General features: G+C 31.8%; 1 protein-coding gene across 2 annotated transcripts; it reads right to left on the reverse strand.

The window, feature by feature from the left end:
• Window positions 1-470: 470 nt before the first annotated feature.
• LOC143636708 (hydroxyproline O-arabinosyltransferase NOD3-like) lies at window positions 471-6,787 on the reverse strand. Of its 2 annotated transcripts, XM_077104232.1 has the most exons (9): window positions 6,632-6,787; window positions 5,482-5,963; window positions 2,785-2,852; window positions 2,503-2,704; window positions 2,242-2,339; window positions 2,076-2,145; window positions 995-1,066; window positions 794-907; window positions 471-716 (listed from the first exon to the last, which is right to left on the reverse strand). In XM_077104232.1, exons 2-9 carry the CDS (start codon window positions 5,875-5,877, stop codon window positions 654-656), a joined length of 1,083 nt encoding a protein of 360 aa, XP_076960347.1. In that variant the 5' UTR covers window positions 5,878-5,963; window positions 6,632-6,787; the 3' UTR covers window positions 471-653. The 2 variants fall into 2 exon arrangements, with proteins under 2 accessions (XP_076960347.1, XP_076960348.1); XM_077104233.1 differs by lacking the exon at window positions 6,632-6,787 and having other exon boundaries at window positions 5,482-6,303.
• Window positions 6,788-19,587: the final 12,800 nt, after the last annotated feature.

Here is a 19,587-nt window from a genome sequence, read left to right on the forward strand (position 1 = left end):
GTGGAGTAAAAGTCAAAAGGTTCAGTGATTGGGCGTGCTATGAACTGTGAACTACTAGTTCACCATGTGATCGACCACCGACTAAACCTGCCTGTATGATTCCAACTTGGTTTGTCTCCTTTGACTTGCCATTCAATTATTTTTTGAGATAGGACGTCATTCATTCATGCTTTAACGCTTTATATCTGTCTCACCCAATAACACCATCAAAGAGTAAACCCACCACTACGGGAAAACCACCTTAAATCAGGTTTCGAACCCGAGACCAGAAGATCTCAACCTTAACCATCAACCCCATGTCATTGGACCAGAAGACCAACTGCCTTGTCAGTCAGTCTAAACATTTCATTTTCTTTTTTTTTCGAAATCTATAAAAATGTAAACCCATTCTTAAAAAAACATTAAACTGATACGACAAATAAAACTTTAAACAAAGTCGTTATAGTGAAAGATAAAAGATAAGCGAGAGACACGTTACGTTCCTGTAAAAAAGATAGTAAAAGCGAGTCACCAACCAAAAAGTTAACTGATTACATTCATTAAGGCGTATCAAGAACAAAAGGATGATCTAGTTTTTTTTGTTTGTGTTAGCTCCTCTTCACTTTAGATATTGTTTAATAATCTTCGGTTGTTTTTTTGTATACGAAAATCGGCTATGAAGTATCCCAATCTGGAATATTGGCAGTAGCTCCGTTCACCATTTTTACAAGAGTCACCTGCATTATGCATATAACGAGAACTCGAGTATAAACGTATAGCAATACATAAATTCGTCTACCAGAAGTATACTTACCACACTTTCAGGAACCCCGGGTGGAGGCAAAGACAGATTTCTTGGCGGTGGCCCGCGTAAATGTGATCTTTTATCAAACCGCCATTCGCCAATCTTTCCATATGTTAGCTCACCCTTCAAAATTAACAGCCTAAGTTTTGAGACAAAAAAAAAAAAGAAAGCAACCAGATCGACCCGTTCAAAGATTAAATTAACAATTACCTTCTTGTTGTAGTCACATCCATACGTGTAATGAATGATAAACCGTTTGCCAACTTCCAAGTCCCATGGGGGCTGACAAATTGAAGTTAAGTTTTAAGAACAAATTTAACTTTAGGGTTAATAACCCAACATACTTTCGCATTTGTAAGAAAAAGTCCATCATCCCAATTTTGGAAAACTAAAGCCTAGGTCTGCAAACTAACCGAACGTTCAATGAAACTTTTGCAGGAAGTTCGTTTATCTCCATTTATTTAAAAGAAACGAACATGATCATATTTTTTAGTTCATTTAGTAAAACGAACGAACATGAAGACACCTCTCGTTCGTTTATTTATGTTCGTGAACATTCATTTAGTTTCTTCATTTAAATTTGTTTTAAGTTTGTTTGTTCATGTTCATTTGTTTACATGTTTATAAAGAAAAAAGTTAGGCACGTTACAATTTAGTCTAGTTTTATGAAATTAAAATGTCACCCATTACAACTTAGTCTAGTGTTACTAATTTTTTTGATCTAATGACTAACATATTGATGTTCATGTTTCTTTTTAATTAGTGAACACTCAGTTATGTCCATCCATCTGTTTTCAGTTATGTTTGCTCATATATGTTCGTGAACCGTTCGTTTATACTATTTGTGAACGAACATAAAAAGAAAACAAAAACGCTCATTTTCTTAAAGAAGAAAAAAACAAAGGATACTCTGTACGTTTAATTGTTTTGGTTCAATCGTTTGTTTGGTCAAAGTTAAACGTACTCAAGAAATTTAAAAAAAAAGACTAATTATCCCTTGTAAACCAATCAAATTTTGATGAGGTGATGTTACAAGTATGCAAAAATGATGATGTGGACAATTATTGTACCATGCCTAATGATATGAATTTTTTTTTAAATTTGTCATTTTTCATAAGGTGGTGTTTCATGTCAGCAACATAGTCTACATGGTATCCACATCAACAAATAATAGCGATGATTCTGCTAGTAAATGATGTTTACATTTTAAACAAATTCAGGGATTTAATTACTAAAGTTGGTTTTTATGGCACTATCCGTTAATATTAACAATAGTTAGTAAATTAAATACCTGGAGCATAAAATCTTTCCGAAGTATGTGTTGTACGCCATGCAATGCGGAGGCCACAGCATACGCATACCTAAGAAAAAACCAAAATAAAAGTCAAATTTGTTGACTAGATACAAAATATGCAAAAGTGTAAAATTAAAAATTATCTTCGTGAACTTTAACTCACATTTCTAGCACCCATCCAAAAGCTTTATCAGTCTCGGGATCGTCCTTCATCCTTAAAGAAACGTTCATCCAAGTGGGAGCAATTTTTTCAAGTAGATCCTGTATAAATTCCTTCAGTCTCTCTGTTACATTCTTTGAGTACAAGTGGCACTAAAAACATATTTTTTAACCCGTTCGGTCCACTTTGCATTGTTACTTTATACAATTATTATTTCAAGAAACATGGAATGTATGTAATCTATGAAAACTATTTTAGTAGTACCTTTCTTATAATAACAGGAGAATTACCAATTGGATCTATACTAGTTACAGGCCCGTTTTCCTTAGGAAAATATTTTCTGATAATTTTTTCGTTCTCAGCAGGTTTGATGTAGAAAAACGGGAATCCAGCAGGAAGCTCTCCACGGGCCAGATTAGGCAATGGATTTGCAAACACGTGATCAGGCTCTGCCATCAATATGTATCTGCAAAGGGCAAAATAGTCATTAAATTTTCTTTGTATAAATATGACTTAGGAATGTGTGAATGTGAGAAGAATGCTGACTCCTCTTCTATAGTAGCCCTCTCCAGCCATTGCACAAAGGCCCAAGGTCTGTTCAAAACTATGTATCCCTGTATACCAAATATATCCATGTCATAAAACCAAAGATATATAATTCTACATAAATTGATATGAAAGCTATTAATTCAACATTTTTAAAACTTCTAAGCTCCAACATGCACAAATAGGTGTCTGACATAATGGAAAAACAAGCATGTGCATGCAACATAAAGGTTTAATCAATTGTAGGCGAGCCACAATAAGTTCTATAAATAGACATGATGCCTCAAATATCCTTCATGCATATAACCAAAAAGCCTAGAAATATTGGGGAAAATATAAATAGACATGATTTCTAGAAAACTTGGGAACTGTCTCAACTTAAAAAAATTAAACTAGTTGATCAACTAAATGGACTTCTAGTAATAAGTTGTTTGTATTCTCATAATAAGACTAACCGAACTTGGCCTTAACAATTAAACTACCATGAACTAGAAATGACTCAAAGAATCAAATGGCAAGAATGACAATATACAGACCTATGACGATTTTGTTCAACTAAACCTTTTCAAACTATATTTGATGCAACACTGGCTTTAAATCAATTTTGATGCTTATTGGATGCTTATGTATAATCAGTTCTCAGTTTGTAGATAAGTTGAAGCATTAGAAAAATGCTGACGGTTAAAGCTTGGATTGAAGAAGCTGGGAACTTGTTTGAATTTAGTAAAGGTGAGTACAAGAAGTTTTCTAAACGAGATCACACATCAAAATGTATCTTATCAAAAGTTAATAAAATGAAAAGGAAGATTTATAAATGAAATAGTAAGTTGTCAAATCACATCATATTGTGATTTATTAAGTAACCACAATGTTGATAAAGACTCAGAGTGAAATATAGTTATATAGTTTAATAATAGGTAACCACAAAGCTAGTTAAGCATAGCGGTGAAACATATCTATGTTGTTTAATAATAAGTAATCATATAGCTACTTAAACATAGTTATATTGTTTAATGAATAGTAGCCTAAGGAATCCTTATGTGCAACTTGATGCAGCGTGGACAAATAAGTAACCTACCACATATCTAACGCCCCGGGTGGAATGCATTCAATATTTGGTTATTCGCTTGTATGGAAGTGGATATATTGGTTAAGAAACTTATTCTTTGAATAATTTGAGCATTTATTTGTACCTAATCAAAATGGAAATTAGTGTCTTCACTTGTGAATACTATAAAGTAATCCATAAATAGTGTATTAGGGATTGCAACTCCTACCAAGACAAGAAAATAATAAGGCTTTGGGTTAATCAGTATAAATTGTTTATTAAACGAGTCATGTCAATTAGACTCATTTAAAAAACGGCAACGTTTAGGGTTTGTAGGTTGACCTGTTTAAGTTTGAGGCTTTTTTATATTCCTTTTAAGTTTTGATATATAAATTTTCCAACTTGAAGAGTGAAAGGCTCTTCACATCATCTAGAAAATTTAAAAGGCAACATCTTTTGCCTAGTTTTGTGTTGGGGCCCTTGTTTTGCCCACACTTGATTTTTACTTTTTACCTACATTTTCGTTTGCCTTAGATGGGTCTTGGTGTGCATACTCTTTAGGCCTTTAGGGAGTCATAGGTACTTTCAAGGGGTTCACACTTTCTTTTTCGTTTCTTTTGCAACTTGCTCTTCTATTTGTTACTTATACAAGTTTCTCTACAATTTTGTTTCACAAAATACATGTGTTCGTGGATCAATGTCGTACAAATCTCTTGTAAAGAAACTTGTATTTTGTTACACATGTTATAAATTTGAAATCATTGATTCGTAAACCCGAGACTTTAAAAAAGGTTCTTCATATGTAAATATTTTCAATGATATTTTGAAAGTCAAATGGTTTGACTATCTTGTTTTAGAAAGTCTACTAGGAACTACTATTGTTCTTGTTTGAAGTAAAGGTTCTTGGGGAATTATTGAAAAACAAAAAGCTACAAGAATGCCTAATTTGTGGTTGTTTATCATGGCATCCTTATTCCTTATGAATAAACACTTTAAACTAATTTGTATTTTGTTCAAGAAGTTGAATAAACCTAGAGGTCACACTTTCAACACATGAATTTATAAATGGGTCAGTTGACTCGGTTCCATTAGGTTTTATTTATAACATGTAAATGCTTAAGCTGTAGAATTTAACTACAAAGATTTCACTCTCTTTATTAAACAGGTAATTAGGGTATAATCTTCTATAAAAAAAGTAACTAATGTGAAGTGAGCACATATAATCCTTTCTCCCAACTGCTAGATCACGACAGACGCTAGGACGTGTGAGGATTCACACATGTTTGAATTAAAAGCAAGTATTACAGCATGCTACCTTTGTCCATGAAAATCACTATGTTAAATTTAGTCACATAATGTAATTGTTTAACTATCTCCCTGTAACAATTACATGTTAAGACTTAGTGGAGGGTACTTTTTAGTACTTGCATATTCCAGTGAGTTTACATATAGAACAGTTAAATTCTTTCATATGTATCAGTGTGAATCATCATAGGAATACCCACACTCTAATTAACATAGATATATAGATGTTGCAGTATTCATTTATTTATTTTATTACTAGTTGGTTTAATTATTACCGTTCACAATCAATATATATTTATCTAAGATAAAGGGATGGAAAAGAATAAAGAAAGATTCAATCTTACTCGATCCAAACCAGACGGAAGTGGGTCAACAACAAATGTTGGAATCTCATCCATCAGATTATCAGGGACACCCGAATGCAGAATCCTGGTGAACTTTCCCATCTCTGATCCAGCCATATCTTTCGTCTTTTTATACCAATAATACATGATCCGACACTGCCATTTGCTATAAGGAGCATCAGTAGCAGTCAACGCAACATGAAATAACGCCTTGCCACCCCTCGATCTTCTCATATTATCAGGCATCTCAACAATCGGATCATTAGCTAACCCTAGAGAATTCACCGCTTTGTAATGAACCGCCATTGTTAACAAATTATACGTCGCAAAAAACGATCCAACAGCCAAAAGAACAAGAAACAACGTCGACGAACAACTGAAACTTTTCCGTGCCATTTTCGCTTCCGTTACATAAACACAAGCCTTTAAATTACAAATTTCACATATATCCCCTTAATTTGTCTCAAAACTCACAAATCAATCTGCATAGACACATTCAAAGTCAAACATATGTAAGTCAACCAGTTGACTTTAATGAGTTAATCATACAAATACATCACATACATATATTCAACAAAAAAACAAAAAAAAATCCCCTAAAATCATTAAAACCTCGATTCGGTCAACTCGAACCATTAAATCCTAAATTTGCATACAAAATTTTCTAAAAACTTCAAATTATGCTCACAAATCAATCTGCATCAACACAATAAAAGTCAAATGTATGTAAGTCAACAAGTTGACTTAAATGAGTTAATCATACAAATACATCACATACATATATTCAACATAAACAACAAAAAAATCCCCTAAAATCATTAAAACCTTGATTTGGTCAACTCGAACAATTAAAACCTAAATTTGCATAAAAACTTTTATAAAAACTTCAAATTATGAGCCCTAAGTATAATGTAGCTACAATAACCTACAAATAACTCTCTAATTGAACCTCAAAACCTAAGGATCATGAATAATACCATTACAAAACCTTCATAAACCCTAGGATAGGTGTAATGATCGCAAATTTGACACAACAAACGCCTGCGATTCAAAATTGACTGTAACAGTATACAGATTACGAGTAGTTGAAACGATAAAGCATGAAATTATAAAGTAATATATGAATAAATTAGGTTTATTATTATTATACCTTAATTGAATAAATGATAGCCGAAGAAGCTTTGAGCAGAAGAAATGAAACGTGAAGGTGAAACACGCAGTGAAGAATGATGAAGGTATTTGAATATGGTGTGTGTATAGGCAAATGGATTCAACGGTGTGAATAATAATAATAATAATAATAATAATATTATTATTATTATTATTATTATTATTATGTATGAGAGTTTGGATCCGAGAGAGAGAGAGAGACGAAAAGGAACTGTTACAGGTCGCCTGCATCTGTGATTTGACGAAGTATATATAATTAGTGCCACGGGGGAACGAGTGAAAATTTGGTATTATTTGATTTTTCTGTAATTTTTCATTTGTGCGGTTTTGTAACCGGTCTAAAAGTTTGTTTTTCCGTCTCTCATCTTTAATGGATGTTACTTTAGGTGTGTAAACGAGTCGAGTTGTTCTAAACCTCGAACTCAGCTTATTTATTACATGTTTATTGAATCTCGTAGTGCCTTAGACGAACCAAAGCTAGGGTCGAGCTCGGTTGTGAAGTGTGAGTCTGATGCATCAAAGTCCAAAAGTGATAAGACTTAAAAATATATAAGGCTCGTTAAGGCTCGACAAGCCTAAACGAGCTTCCCGTGCAAGGCTTGAGCTCAGGTTTGAAAACCAAACGAACTTTATTTGCCGCACAGCTCGGCTCGAGCTTGAAAAAACTCAACTTGTGTCAAGCTTTTTATGGACATGAGATCGAGTGTTTGCGGGCAGCTCGGCTCGTTTGCACCCCTAGATGTCACGTGTCGACTTCTGATGAGGTCTAAATTTTGATTTTCCGTCTCTCTTCTGTTAAATAATGATGATGATTTATTTTTTTTTAATTTGGAAGTGTTGACACTTCTCGTGTGGCCGCATACCGTTTGTTTTGAGTTGTGGCCACTAACATGATGAGTCTATGGTAGGATGAAACCATTTACTTATATCAATAAGTGGGCCATGATGGTTGACCCCGGGCAACCAATGGTCATGCACGAGGCATCTTTTGACGTTATTGTGACACTTCAGTTATAAAGGATATGAAATGATTTATGTTAATCAAGTTACTAAATGTTAAAAGTTACTAAAGGTTAATTTTGAATTATTAGTAAAGTGTTTAGTTTGTTATGTTTTATTAAAGTTTATTTATGTTATTTAATTAACTGAATTGTAATAGATTTAAAAAATGTATGTCTTGGAAAACAAGTTAAGTAGATTTATACATAAGGGTCTTGATTATTGTTTTTATTAAATCTTTTTCTTTGTAAGTTCATTAAATTAGTTTGATTATAATAAAAGAGTTTGGGTTGTCTCCCCAATATCTCGTATACATTTGTTTGCTTGATTTGTACGTTTGATCCATCTAAGCCAACAATCACATTTGTAAACTGGTTAAAATGATTATGTTAATAAACATATATTATAATTGTATATGGAGCCATATTGACTTGAAGGTAATTGTGAAAGTTTTCTCATATTTTAGTTCGATGTATACATGGTAATAATAAGTAACCAATATGGAATGCGAAATATGTATACCTAGTAGAAATGTTTGTGATTATATTGTCGTGCACTTGCAATGATATCAATAACTAGTAGAAATTGGTAAAATGTATTGGATTTTGATACGTATTATAACAAAATTGTGATTTTGTATCATAATGGACGATCATGTGTAAGGACCTTAGTAACATTATAGTCGTGTTAGGTATGCCATAGAGAAAGATGGTGTAAGCATTTAACAAGTTAGACACAATGAGAGTGCATAGTTGGTTATATGTCTTGTTAAAGTTTTATACGTTATAATTAGTGAAGCAGGTACATCTTCCATACAGCTTTTAAAACATAAATGAATTATGTGAGTTGCATGTATGTGATAAATGTATTATATGAGTTGCGTGTATGTGAGTGTAACAAGTCATGATACAGATGTTGTTAACGAACTGAATTTTAATTTGGATGGACTCACTAAGTTTTATACGTTATAATTAGTGAAGAAGGTACATCTTCCATACAGCTTATAAAACATAAATGAATTATGTGAGTTGCATGTATGTGATAAATGAATTATATGAGTTGTATGTATGTGAGTGTAACAAGTCATGATACAGATGTTGTTAACGAACTGAATTTTAATTTGGATGGACTTACTAAGTTATAAGTTAATTGAAATTTACATTGATAACCTGATACTAAAAATGTTGAAACACCTAATTATAGTATATGGCGGTCATATAAGTAAAATGAGTATTTGGATGTGTGGTTTCATAAGGTTCTTGTGCTTCTCCACGAGATATCGACAATGAGATTTTGAAACAGACGATGATGAATTTGACGTGTGTTTTGTAGTGTGTATAATAACAAGCACTGTTTTGAAACCCGAACCGGACTGGCCGGTTCGACCGGGACCCGCTAGGAATGGCGGTCCGGTTCGCATATAAAACCCGTTTTCTATTTGCCCGGCCGGGTTATGCGGTTTCCGGTCCGACCGGAACCGGTGAACCGCCGGTTGAACCGGTAAGCTTGTTTTTATCCAATAAAAAAGAAAAGGTCACGCTGGGATTCGAACCCGGGTGCCTTCCGAAATTAACTAAATGCTTACCAAATTCTTAACAACCAACCAACCTTATTTTTTGATTCTTTAGTTGAAACATAAATCTTATATAGTGATATAGTGAAAATAAACATTATAAATGAAATGGAAAGTTACTTAATATTATTTATTCTTTTTATATAAATTTTATATGTTTAGATAAATGGGGTGTATATATATATAAATATATTTAAATTATTTATGGCGTCATCCGGGTCAAACACCGGTCCGCCCTTTGACCCGGCAAAGCGTCCGGGTCAACATCTGGGCCGGGTCTGAAAACATTGATAACAAGTTGTCAAAGTTTCATTTAAATACATCTTATCTTCAACTATTACGTAAAGTTGTGAATTGATTTGACCTTTATTGAAACAAATTTCAATTATATATATGCATAATTGTACTCATTTAAAATTGGTTCTTTGCTTGTGTTACAGTATCTAATCAATAGTATAAGTTAAATGGATGGTTTAATTCTTAGCCTAATGTCCAATCAATGTGTGAATGCATATGTGTGTAACCATATCTTTCAAATATTTGTCTCTGTGTAACATTTATTAGGGCAAATTTGTCGATATCATTTAAATTATTTGATAAAAGATAGAATACAATAATTGTTTAACGTACATTAAATATAAGAATATCTATATTCATGAAATCGATCCATGAAATCACATCATAAGATCTCGAAATCGTTAATACATATCAAATTAATCATTGGTTCACCGAAATAAACAGTTTTGTACTCAATTTTTTACTTTTCTTGACGAAAACCGTTTTTGAGCTTTTTAGTTTTGGCTGAGCATTTTAGTATTTTAGCCCTTGAGCGTTTTTTGTTTTCGTAATTATTGTACAGTTACCTCACCCTAGAATATTTAGTCTCTCTTTAACAGTGATTTTTCATTGTTTAAATAACATGTATTATCCAATGTAATTTAAATTAAATTGATAATAATGTGATTAGTTAGATACAAAGATAAAGTGAAAACTATTCAAATGGCTTGTTCAATGCTTGAAAAAAATAATTTTACATAATTGTAAAAACTTCATTCCATCTATCTCTCATGTCATGTCTCGTCTTCAGATTTTTCGATACAATAAAATAAAATTTCACACCATGCCCCCTTACAACATCATAAGTTTGTGCGCCATTATTCACTTGTATACCAAATGATCTTTATCTAATTATCTTCCGCAATCTGTTAGTGACCGATCTATTAACATTTAGATTATAGTTTCTCTCATTTATATTGGTTTTACATGTTTTATCAACATATGTGCAAAGTATGTTTTATCAATGACATATTGTTCACAAGTGACTTCCAACACTTGTAAGTTGTAACTCCCTAGGGTCATCCTCCAAAGTGAATTATTTATGTACATAGGATATGGGTTTTAGGGGCTGTTTGTTTACATCTGAATGGAACCATTTAGATGTAAACATCTGATTCATTCAGACTTCAGACTGTTTGTTTCCAAACAGAAAAACACTGAATGGTTAAAATTAGGACTGAATCATTCAAACTCATTGTTGTTGCTGAATGGGACAGAGTCTCATTCAGATCTGACTCATTCGGATATGAATGAACCAAACAGCCCCTTAGTTTACTTATAAAGTAATATTTCTTTAATTTCTAGAAAAAAATAATAAAAAAAATTGTTTCCATAAATGGTGCCGTTCTTGAATTCTCCAACTACCATAATTGACGTGATACAAGTCAACAAAAAAGTTATATAACCTTTTTAACGACAAACTAAAACCATCATTTATATGATCTAAACTCCATTCATTTTTAAATTACTGAGAAGATACTTTACGAACACATCATGTTCATTAAACAATGACGACAACAAAGCTATATACAATTTTTATAAAAATAATACCTGCAAACTAAGAGGATTTAAAACTTTAGTTCTATATTTTTCCTTTTCAACTTTTTTTAGTTATTTAAATATTAGAATATGCTTAAAATCATGTTAAAATTCACCATACATTTACAATATAAAATAAGATTACAAAAATTATATTTATACAAAAAAAAGACTCATTTAGCCTCTTGTGAATCCTTACCTTGTGGCATAGTGGTAGAAGGCTTGGATTATTCAGTGGATACCCAAGTTCAAATCCATATTGTGTCACATTTTGATGGATATTGGCAATGAAAGATTTGAGCTTGACCTTGTGCAAAGGTTGTTAGTTCGAACCCGGAGCCACCCGAGTTTCCGTCCCACTGTGTGTTACACCAGAGAGTTCTGCTCTTGTGGTGGCACAACGACTGTCAAGTGACAATCAGCGATATGGTTTCCCGGGGGAACGCTCAAGCCATATTCTGAAACTAGTGCGAACTCGGTTAAGACAACATAGTCTAACTAAAGTGGGGCATCGGGGTCTTCAATTTTGGAGAGTGTGATAGTTTAAATAAAAGAAAGTCGTCGTTCTAAACAAATAAAATAAAATAACAAAATTTAGCCCCTTGTGAATAGTCACTATTATGTGAAGCTGTTCTCGAGCTTGTTTATTAAATGGATTTCTAATTTTCACAAACTCATTTAAGCTCAATTTGATTCAAACGTTTAGCAAGCTGACTTCGAGTAACTCATGAAAGATTCTAGTGAGCTCTACTTATTTACACCCATATTTGGAAGTTAGGTCACCACTAATTCACTTTGATTAACAAACAACACTTTCATTTTAATGCATTCTGGTGTGTTCATGTGACTTGTGAACATTATTAGCACGTAAATGAAGAAAATAATGTGTAACAAGAGACACATGGATGGGCGAAAGCATGAAACGTCTGAATTACTTTTTTTACCTATTTAAGATGCTCCATGTTATATGTACCTAAGTTAGCTAACATACCTTGTTGGCCTATACAATAAACGTGGCCTATAATATAACTTTAAGTGGTAGAGATAGATATATAGTCCCTTGCATTAAAACAATCTATATGCTTAGTAAACTATATAATATTATTTATCATTTTTTCATTTTTAAAATTGAATAAAGATGTTTTCACATTTTACATTTCAGGCACATCTTGTTAGTTGTTACTCATCACGTTCAACTTTTAAAATGGTATTTAGTTTTAACGTCTTCGTTAAATGGGTGCATAAACATATAAACACGCTTTTAACTCGTGTGTTTCACCTCTTAATGAGAGTTATAACACAAATTAATGTGTATAATCTGGGAAAAAAACAAATGTGTAGCTTTAAATCCAAATATGAACCATTTCACCAAGATTATTTCTCACTATTTTTCTAGTGTGACATCAAAACATGTGCAATAAGGCTATCTGTAGTGGGCGGCAAATATGGGGCGATAAGGGGCGCGAACACCGCCCCCCTGGGCAACTTTTGGGGCAAAAAGGGGTGGGGCGAGGAGTATTTCTCGCCTGATTGTGTTTTGTGTTTAATATTATTATATTAGTGTGTGAGTGTGGGTGACATACATACATATATATATGTGTGTGTGTGTGTGTGTGTGTATATATATATATATATATTGAGCTACAACACCGTTACAACCCTAAAATAAAAATCCATCATTTGCTGATTAGGCGCCACATGACGCAAAACGCCTCATTTTGTAGCTCCACTAAGACCACTACACATAGCCTAAAGATTTAAACTTATATTAGTCAATTATTACATACAATTTTCCGAAAGAAGATTAAAAAGCTTAAGTTAGTTGTATACTTTTGTTGCACAAACACAAACCTAATTCTGTTTGAAACAATATTTGATAAATACGTAAAAACATACTTTACCATTTGTGACATCATAATTTCTTTTTCTAATTGCACCTCTATTAAATTACTTGATCATTATTACAAATGTTATCGTTAATGATACAACAATCGTTGCATGTTTTTAAAAGATTATAAGGGTATATGTGTCGTATTAAAAAATAACATACAACTTTTTTTCTTTTGATCTTTACTTAATTTTTGAAAATTTAAAAAGTATCAACTCTGTCGCTACATCTTCAGTATTTATGTTTCTTGTCACATCGTACGGACACCTTTCAGGTCAGTAAAATATATATATGATGCGTTCAATTAAGAATTATAAACAAGTTGTGGTATGAAAAATTCGTATAAACTACTGTACTTGAAGCTTCTATGCTTATTTCTTAATTTATGAATTTTTAAAAGTGGTTATCCTTGTAGAATTGTTATGATTCTTATTTCTCTCTTTGACACTCTCATTCACTATCATGTATACAACACGTCATTTTTTCCTCATCGGCTAATGCAGCTGTGCACATAATATATATATATATATAGATATATATATATATATATATATATATATATATATATATATATAGGATCAAGATCATGAGAGAACTTTTTTGAAATTGAAAATCATGAGAACCATTTTAGACCACAAAAAACCCAAAAATAAAAAAAAATCATAAAATAAAAAAAACACAAAAATTAAAAAAGTAAAAAAACCAAAATTCTTGTTTTAACATCCCGGTTTCATATAAAAAAACTCGGTTTAGCCAAATTATATACACATATGTATAATATATACATGTATGTACATTTACATGATTTTTATACACATGTGTATAATTTAAGATAAATGACACTGTACATATGTGTATATTATGTAATTAAAGATTAAATAAAATTATACATATGTGTATAATACGACATTTTTTTAAATTTTATTTTATTATTTTTTATTTTTTTAATGAAACCGGAATGAAATATAAGAATTTTGGTTTTTTTATTTTTTTAAAAATTTTGTTATTTTTTGTTTTATGATTTTTTAAAATATTTTTTTCAAAGGTGTTTTTAGGGGTCCAAAATGGTTCTCAAAGTTCTCAATTTGCAAAGGGTTCTCTTAGGATCCTTACCCTATATATATATATATATATATATATATATATATATATATATAATATAAACGAAGACATAATAATCCTACGTGTCGCGATGTGGTCGCTCCCCCTTTTTTTGGAGTCACCAGATTTGCTTGATTTTCAAATGGAGGTTTCTCATGCATTTGACCCGAATTCATAGGTATGGGTCTTACCAAACCCAGATATTCCTTAAACGGGTAATAACATCTCATTAAATTAAAAATTATTCTCACCAAATTATTGATGTAAAAATCCTATAAAATAGGATATAATAAAAATTAATATCTTATTTATTTTAACAAAGATATATATATTATTTAAATTAAAAAACCAATTTGGTAGCTAAACAAATAAACGGGTCTTGGGTCTCATCAAATCATAATTATATTATTAACTTTCATAAATATTATTTATAATTAAAAAACCAATTTTATAGTAAAAAAATAAACGGGTCTTGAGTCTCATCAAAACCATATAGCTTTTAAACCGGGTTATAACATCTCATTTATTTGTGAAACAATTTATCATCAAACCATAAGTATATTATTAACTTTCATACAATAAAAAAATATAAATTCAAAAAATAAATTAAATATTAGAACAGACAATATAAAACAACCCCCGTAATACGGGGGATAAAAACTAGTATATATATATATATATATATATTACATGTAGGATATAAATTCAAGCACAAATTTAGCGTATTAAAAAATCTAAGCATGTTTATAACAAACTTTAACTCCTCAATAAAGTAAATAACATGCCTATGCATGTGTGCATTCAAAATAGATTGAAATACATATATATATTCTTGACAAGATTCGAGTAATTTCTAGTTGTTAATAAAATTAGCCTTTAAAAAAATGTGTGCGTTAACAAATTAAAAATAAGAGGTGGATTTGAAACTCATAGTGTAAATTGGTCTAAAAAATGCCTATATTTTCTTTAATTGATTATAAACATTAAACCTTCACTTGTCGGTCGTGAACATTCCCAACTAACGGAATATTTTTCATCACTCTCAACTTTTCATTTTATTTTCTTCTGACACTTTCAAACTAACGGGACATTAACTCCGTTAGTTTAATTGATGGTGTGCTATATTTTTAAATGACGTGACATTTTTCTATATGACGTGTCATTAAAAAAAATAAATTAATAACTATACGAAAATTCCCCTAACATCTTCATCCATCTTCAATTTCGTCGCCATAATCCCAAGTTTCCGTCTCTGTTTAGTTTGTAATTTTTTAAATGTCACGTCATTTAATACAGATGCCACATCAATAATAAACCTAACGAAGCTAATGTCTCATTAATTTAGAAGTGTTAAGAGAAAATAAGGTGAAAGTTAATAGCAATCCAACAACTCTTAATAGCTTTGTGTATGTATCATACATGAAACACCATATGATGATGTGGTTCTTGTTATCGGTATATCTTTGGTTCCCAAATTTAAGGCTCCGACATATAAAATTAAACTAGTATGTTTCAAAGTAATTAGTTGAAATAAAATAAGTTGCTTATCACTTAAACTTTACTTTATGTGAAATAGCTCCAAAAGGAACATTGGAATCATGTGTGAAAACCATTATTCAAGGGGACACTTGTAGCATATACTATAAGTAAGGCCAACGTCTAAGACTTTATTAAAGATAAAGTTTCAATCTTCACCACCTAGGATTGTTTGTTGTTTTCGTTAAAAGTAATTTAGCTTATAAAAAAATAACTAGTGTGCCCAACATAACACACCAAACCAACATGGCACCAACCATCATCTTACACGTGGTATCATCCGGCTACACAAGAGTCTCGACTTCTCAATAAATGTTTAAATGTTAAAAATCTATATGAATTCAAGTCGATTAATATAATAAATAGTTTGAGGGTTAAAACGATTATTACAATTCTTAACCTATATATTGATTCTGAAATGAAAATATTCATCATTAAGTAATAAGCACCGTATATAAACGAATATACCGTCTTTTTAGGTATAAATATACCTTATACTTTAGTAGCATCAGATAACACCGTGTATTGGGGTAGTTTCTAATATCGGTTTTAGTAATATAATCTAGAAATAACTTACTGTAACCACCACTACCCGAAATATCCAAATTCGATATCATTTTATATAGTTATAGAATATATATTATCAAAATTCAATTATTCTGAATCTGAAACTTGAACATGTCACATTGTTACCATTGTTAACTTGTCAATTGTCATTGTATTTGTAATTTGTCTATATTTAGTTCATTGTTGGGCCTTACAAGTTAAATATGTGTTTTCTAACATGGACTTTTGGGCTCTTGCATTTAAACTTTATTAGTGGGCTTAAAATAGCCCATGTGTTACTTGTATACAATACAACTTTACATCATTTATTTTCACCACGAAGAAGTTGATCCCTTGAGCAGTTGAGTGAGTAGAAAAAATAATACAATTAAAAGTAAATGATCATATTAAGAAACATAACTATATAGAAACTTGTTATTCATTTACGATTTGAGTTTTATAGTTTGATATGATTATATGTGCATTAGTAACCAATATTATACGCTCTCTTTAGTTTTAAGACATGTTTTTATATCACTCAAAACTTGATTGCGTTTATTAGTGGACTTGAATGGATACACCCAAATTCATTAGTTAACTAACGTTAAACATATTAGCCAAAAACATTGTTTCGGCAGCTGAAAAAACTTGACTATTATAACCAAACTAATCGGTTATAAGAATCTAGAAATTGAGACATGGATTATATTCGGTTTTAATCGATAACCGAAATGACTCGTACCAACCCGTGTGAAAGTAGGCATCTATAATATTAAATAACATTTCGTTTCCCATGACCATTGACTTTTTATTATAATTAGTCAACGTGACAATTGTTCTAGTTTCATATTTTCATTGACTTATATTAAAAATATCGATTATTATCGTTATCATTTTCATTGACTTGCATTAATCACATAATATCTAATCGTCCGTGAAGAAACACTAAGTGACCCCGACAGATTAAGGATAATCTTAGGGTTAAGTAGATGTTTCCCACAAGGGTTAGGTCCGGCAAAGATGGTTATTCTTCTCAACCTGCAAAACAAACACCGTAAGCTCGTCACTGGGAAGGGGGGGGGGGGTTCCTCCTTGTGACCACCCTCCGGCGTGAGAATCAGACTAAGTTGCTCTGAATATAAGTGTATATAGAGAGAAACAGCTAGAGAGAAGATGATGATACCGTTCCAAGGTGTTGGAGTATTTATAGCCGAATGTAGGTTTCCAAGCAGGTACGGCCAGCTGTATATAATATTTCTTTTCCACCAACTATGTGCTACGTTCGTGCCACGATGGGAGTTGGTGGGTAGGCAGCGGCTGATAGTGACATTTTGTACTGGAGCGTGCTCCTCCTCGTACTATTGTCCGTGAGCTGTCACCCTGTGATTGGTTCATGGGTTGCTTTTGTCAGATCTTGTCTATTTGTCCATACCTTGGTAGGTATAGTACAAAAGATCTTCTAGAAGCGTACGAACTGGCTCTTTTGGGCGGGAATATCCCGCCCTGCTCATTCCTTCTTCAGGTGACATTGCTGAAGTATAAGAGTTAGTGTCTTATGCGTGTAGCTTTACTGTTAGTGCGGGTAGCCTTCCTTCTTGGCTTGTACCCACAGCTGCGGGGACAGGCAGGGTACTGTACCAAGGGAGGCTTTCCTGCGGGAACAGCTGACTTACCGCGTGTAAGGTCTTCATCTCTCTGAGCATGGTGGGTCATGCGGATCCAGTTGGTCTTTTGCGCAGATGTACCTTTTCAAGGTGAGTCTTACGGGTCCAACTGGGCTTTGCGGGGACCTACCTCTTCAGTCCGGGACACATTCATGGGATCCAAGTTCATATTATACGCATTGGAAATAGAGTCGTAAAGAAGCAAAGAGTTTCATTGATTTAAACAGTCTCAAAGTCTCTTTGATCCAATCTCGAGCTATCCTATTGACTCGTGTGTGGCTCTCATTGGAAGCCGGAAGAAACTTTTAAGAAAGACTCGCGTGATCTAAAATAAGACGGATATCATCCATCAGAATCCAACACTAAATGTTTTGGTTAATGAGTCAATTGGTAACTCGATTATTATGGTTGAGTCAACACATTCTTTCTTATTGATCCAAAGTCCAAACATGAAGTCAACAATGATTTGAGACCAGTTCTCATGGGCTTTTATGACAATTGGGTTATTTGCATCTTGATTCTATATCAAATTACAACATTTGTGCTAGATTTAACATACTTCAAGTCAAGTTGTGTTGGCTCTTAATTTTATTTAAACTATATACTAATCATTAATCAAAGTAAGAAATACATGGCTTAAGGTACAACATTTCATACCAATATTTTTGATGCATGGATAGAAATATTTTTTAAATACAAATCACCTTATTTAGTATCCTAGACAAAAAAATCTAATTTTTGTTGTCTTTTAAGTATGTATTTAGTAAATCTTTTCAATTATATAAGTTTTAGCTAGTTTATATTAATTATAAGACAATCGAACAACTCATGCTCACCTCTAGTTTATATTAAAAAAAAAATTAAAGACTGAATATATTTAAATTGAAACGAAAAGATAACTTACAAACTGCAAGAAACTTGACCATACAAAAAAGTAAATGAAAACAAACAAACCATCCAAACTACAAAGGAAAATTGACACAAGAGTAAAATTATTATTTTATTAAACTTAGTTGGGACCGAATCCTTAAAATGTTACTACCATATTGTTAAACTTTGAGCGGGTGAATCAAGAACACGAAAACGAGATTTGATCAACACACGATCTACTATCTTATTAAGAAAACGACTAACGAGAAAACTTAATAATTTTGATACAATGTATGGCTTATATAGAACCCATACATGACTAATCATGTACTAACTCAAATACACACTTTGAATCTAAAACAAATAGGATTAAATAAAATAAGACTAACTTATCTCATAATAATAAACTAATTATTATATTATATATTTTCCGAAATATTAGGAGCCTTCAATCTGGTTTAGTGTTTGACACATTTAACACATACACCTTTAAAAAATGTAAACGTCTTTTATTTATATATTTTCAAAAGCTGTACCAAAAGTTTTAAAAACTATAAAAGAATCAATGGATAAATCCAGGTTAACAAGAAATCTTTATTATAAGCAGACTTAGACTATATTATCAATATTTAAACCATGGTCAACAATCGTGTGTGACTGTTATTGCTTTCAAGACCATTAAGTTTCGTTATCCTCCTTTAAACGCATGATTAAAATATGATTTAAGTACATGTTTTTAGCTAGGGACTACCAACATATATTATATTGTTTGTTCATATCTAAAATGATCCAATCTATAACAAAAAGTTAAAAGCTTGAAACTTGTAAAAAATCTTGACCACTTGATTTACTGAAATGAACAGGTGACAACTTTATAATTAAAT

The sequence above is a fragment of the Bidens hawaiensis genome, unplaced genomic scaffold (genome assembly GCF_021521415.1).
Source record: "Bidens hawaiensis isolate Kalapana, Puna unplaced genomic scaffold, B.hawaiensis_p1.1 tig00008041_1, whole genome shotgun sequence".
NCBI lineage: Eukaryota > Viridiplantae > Streptophyta > Magnoliopsida > Asterales > Asteraceae > Bidens > Bidens hawaiensis.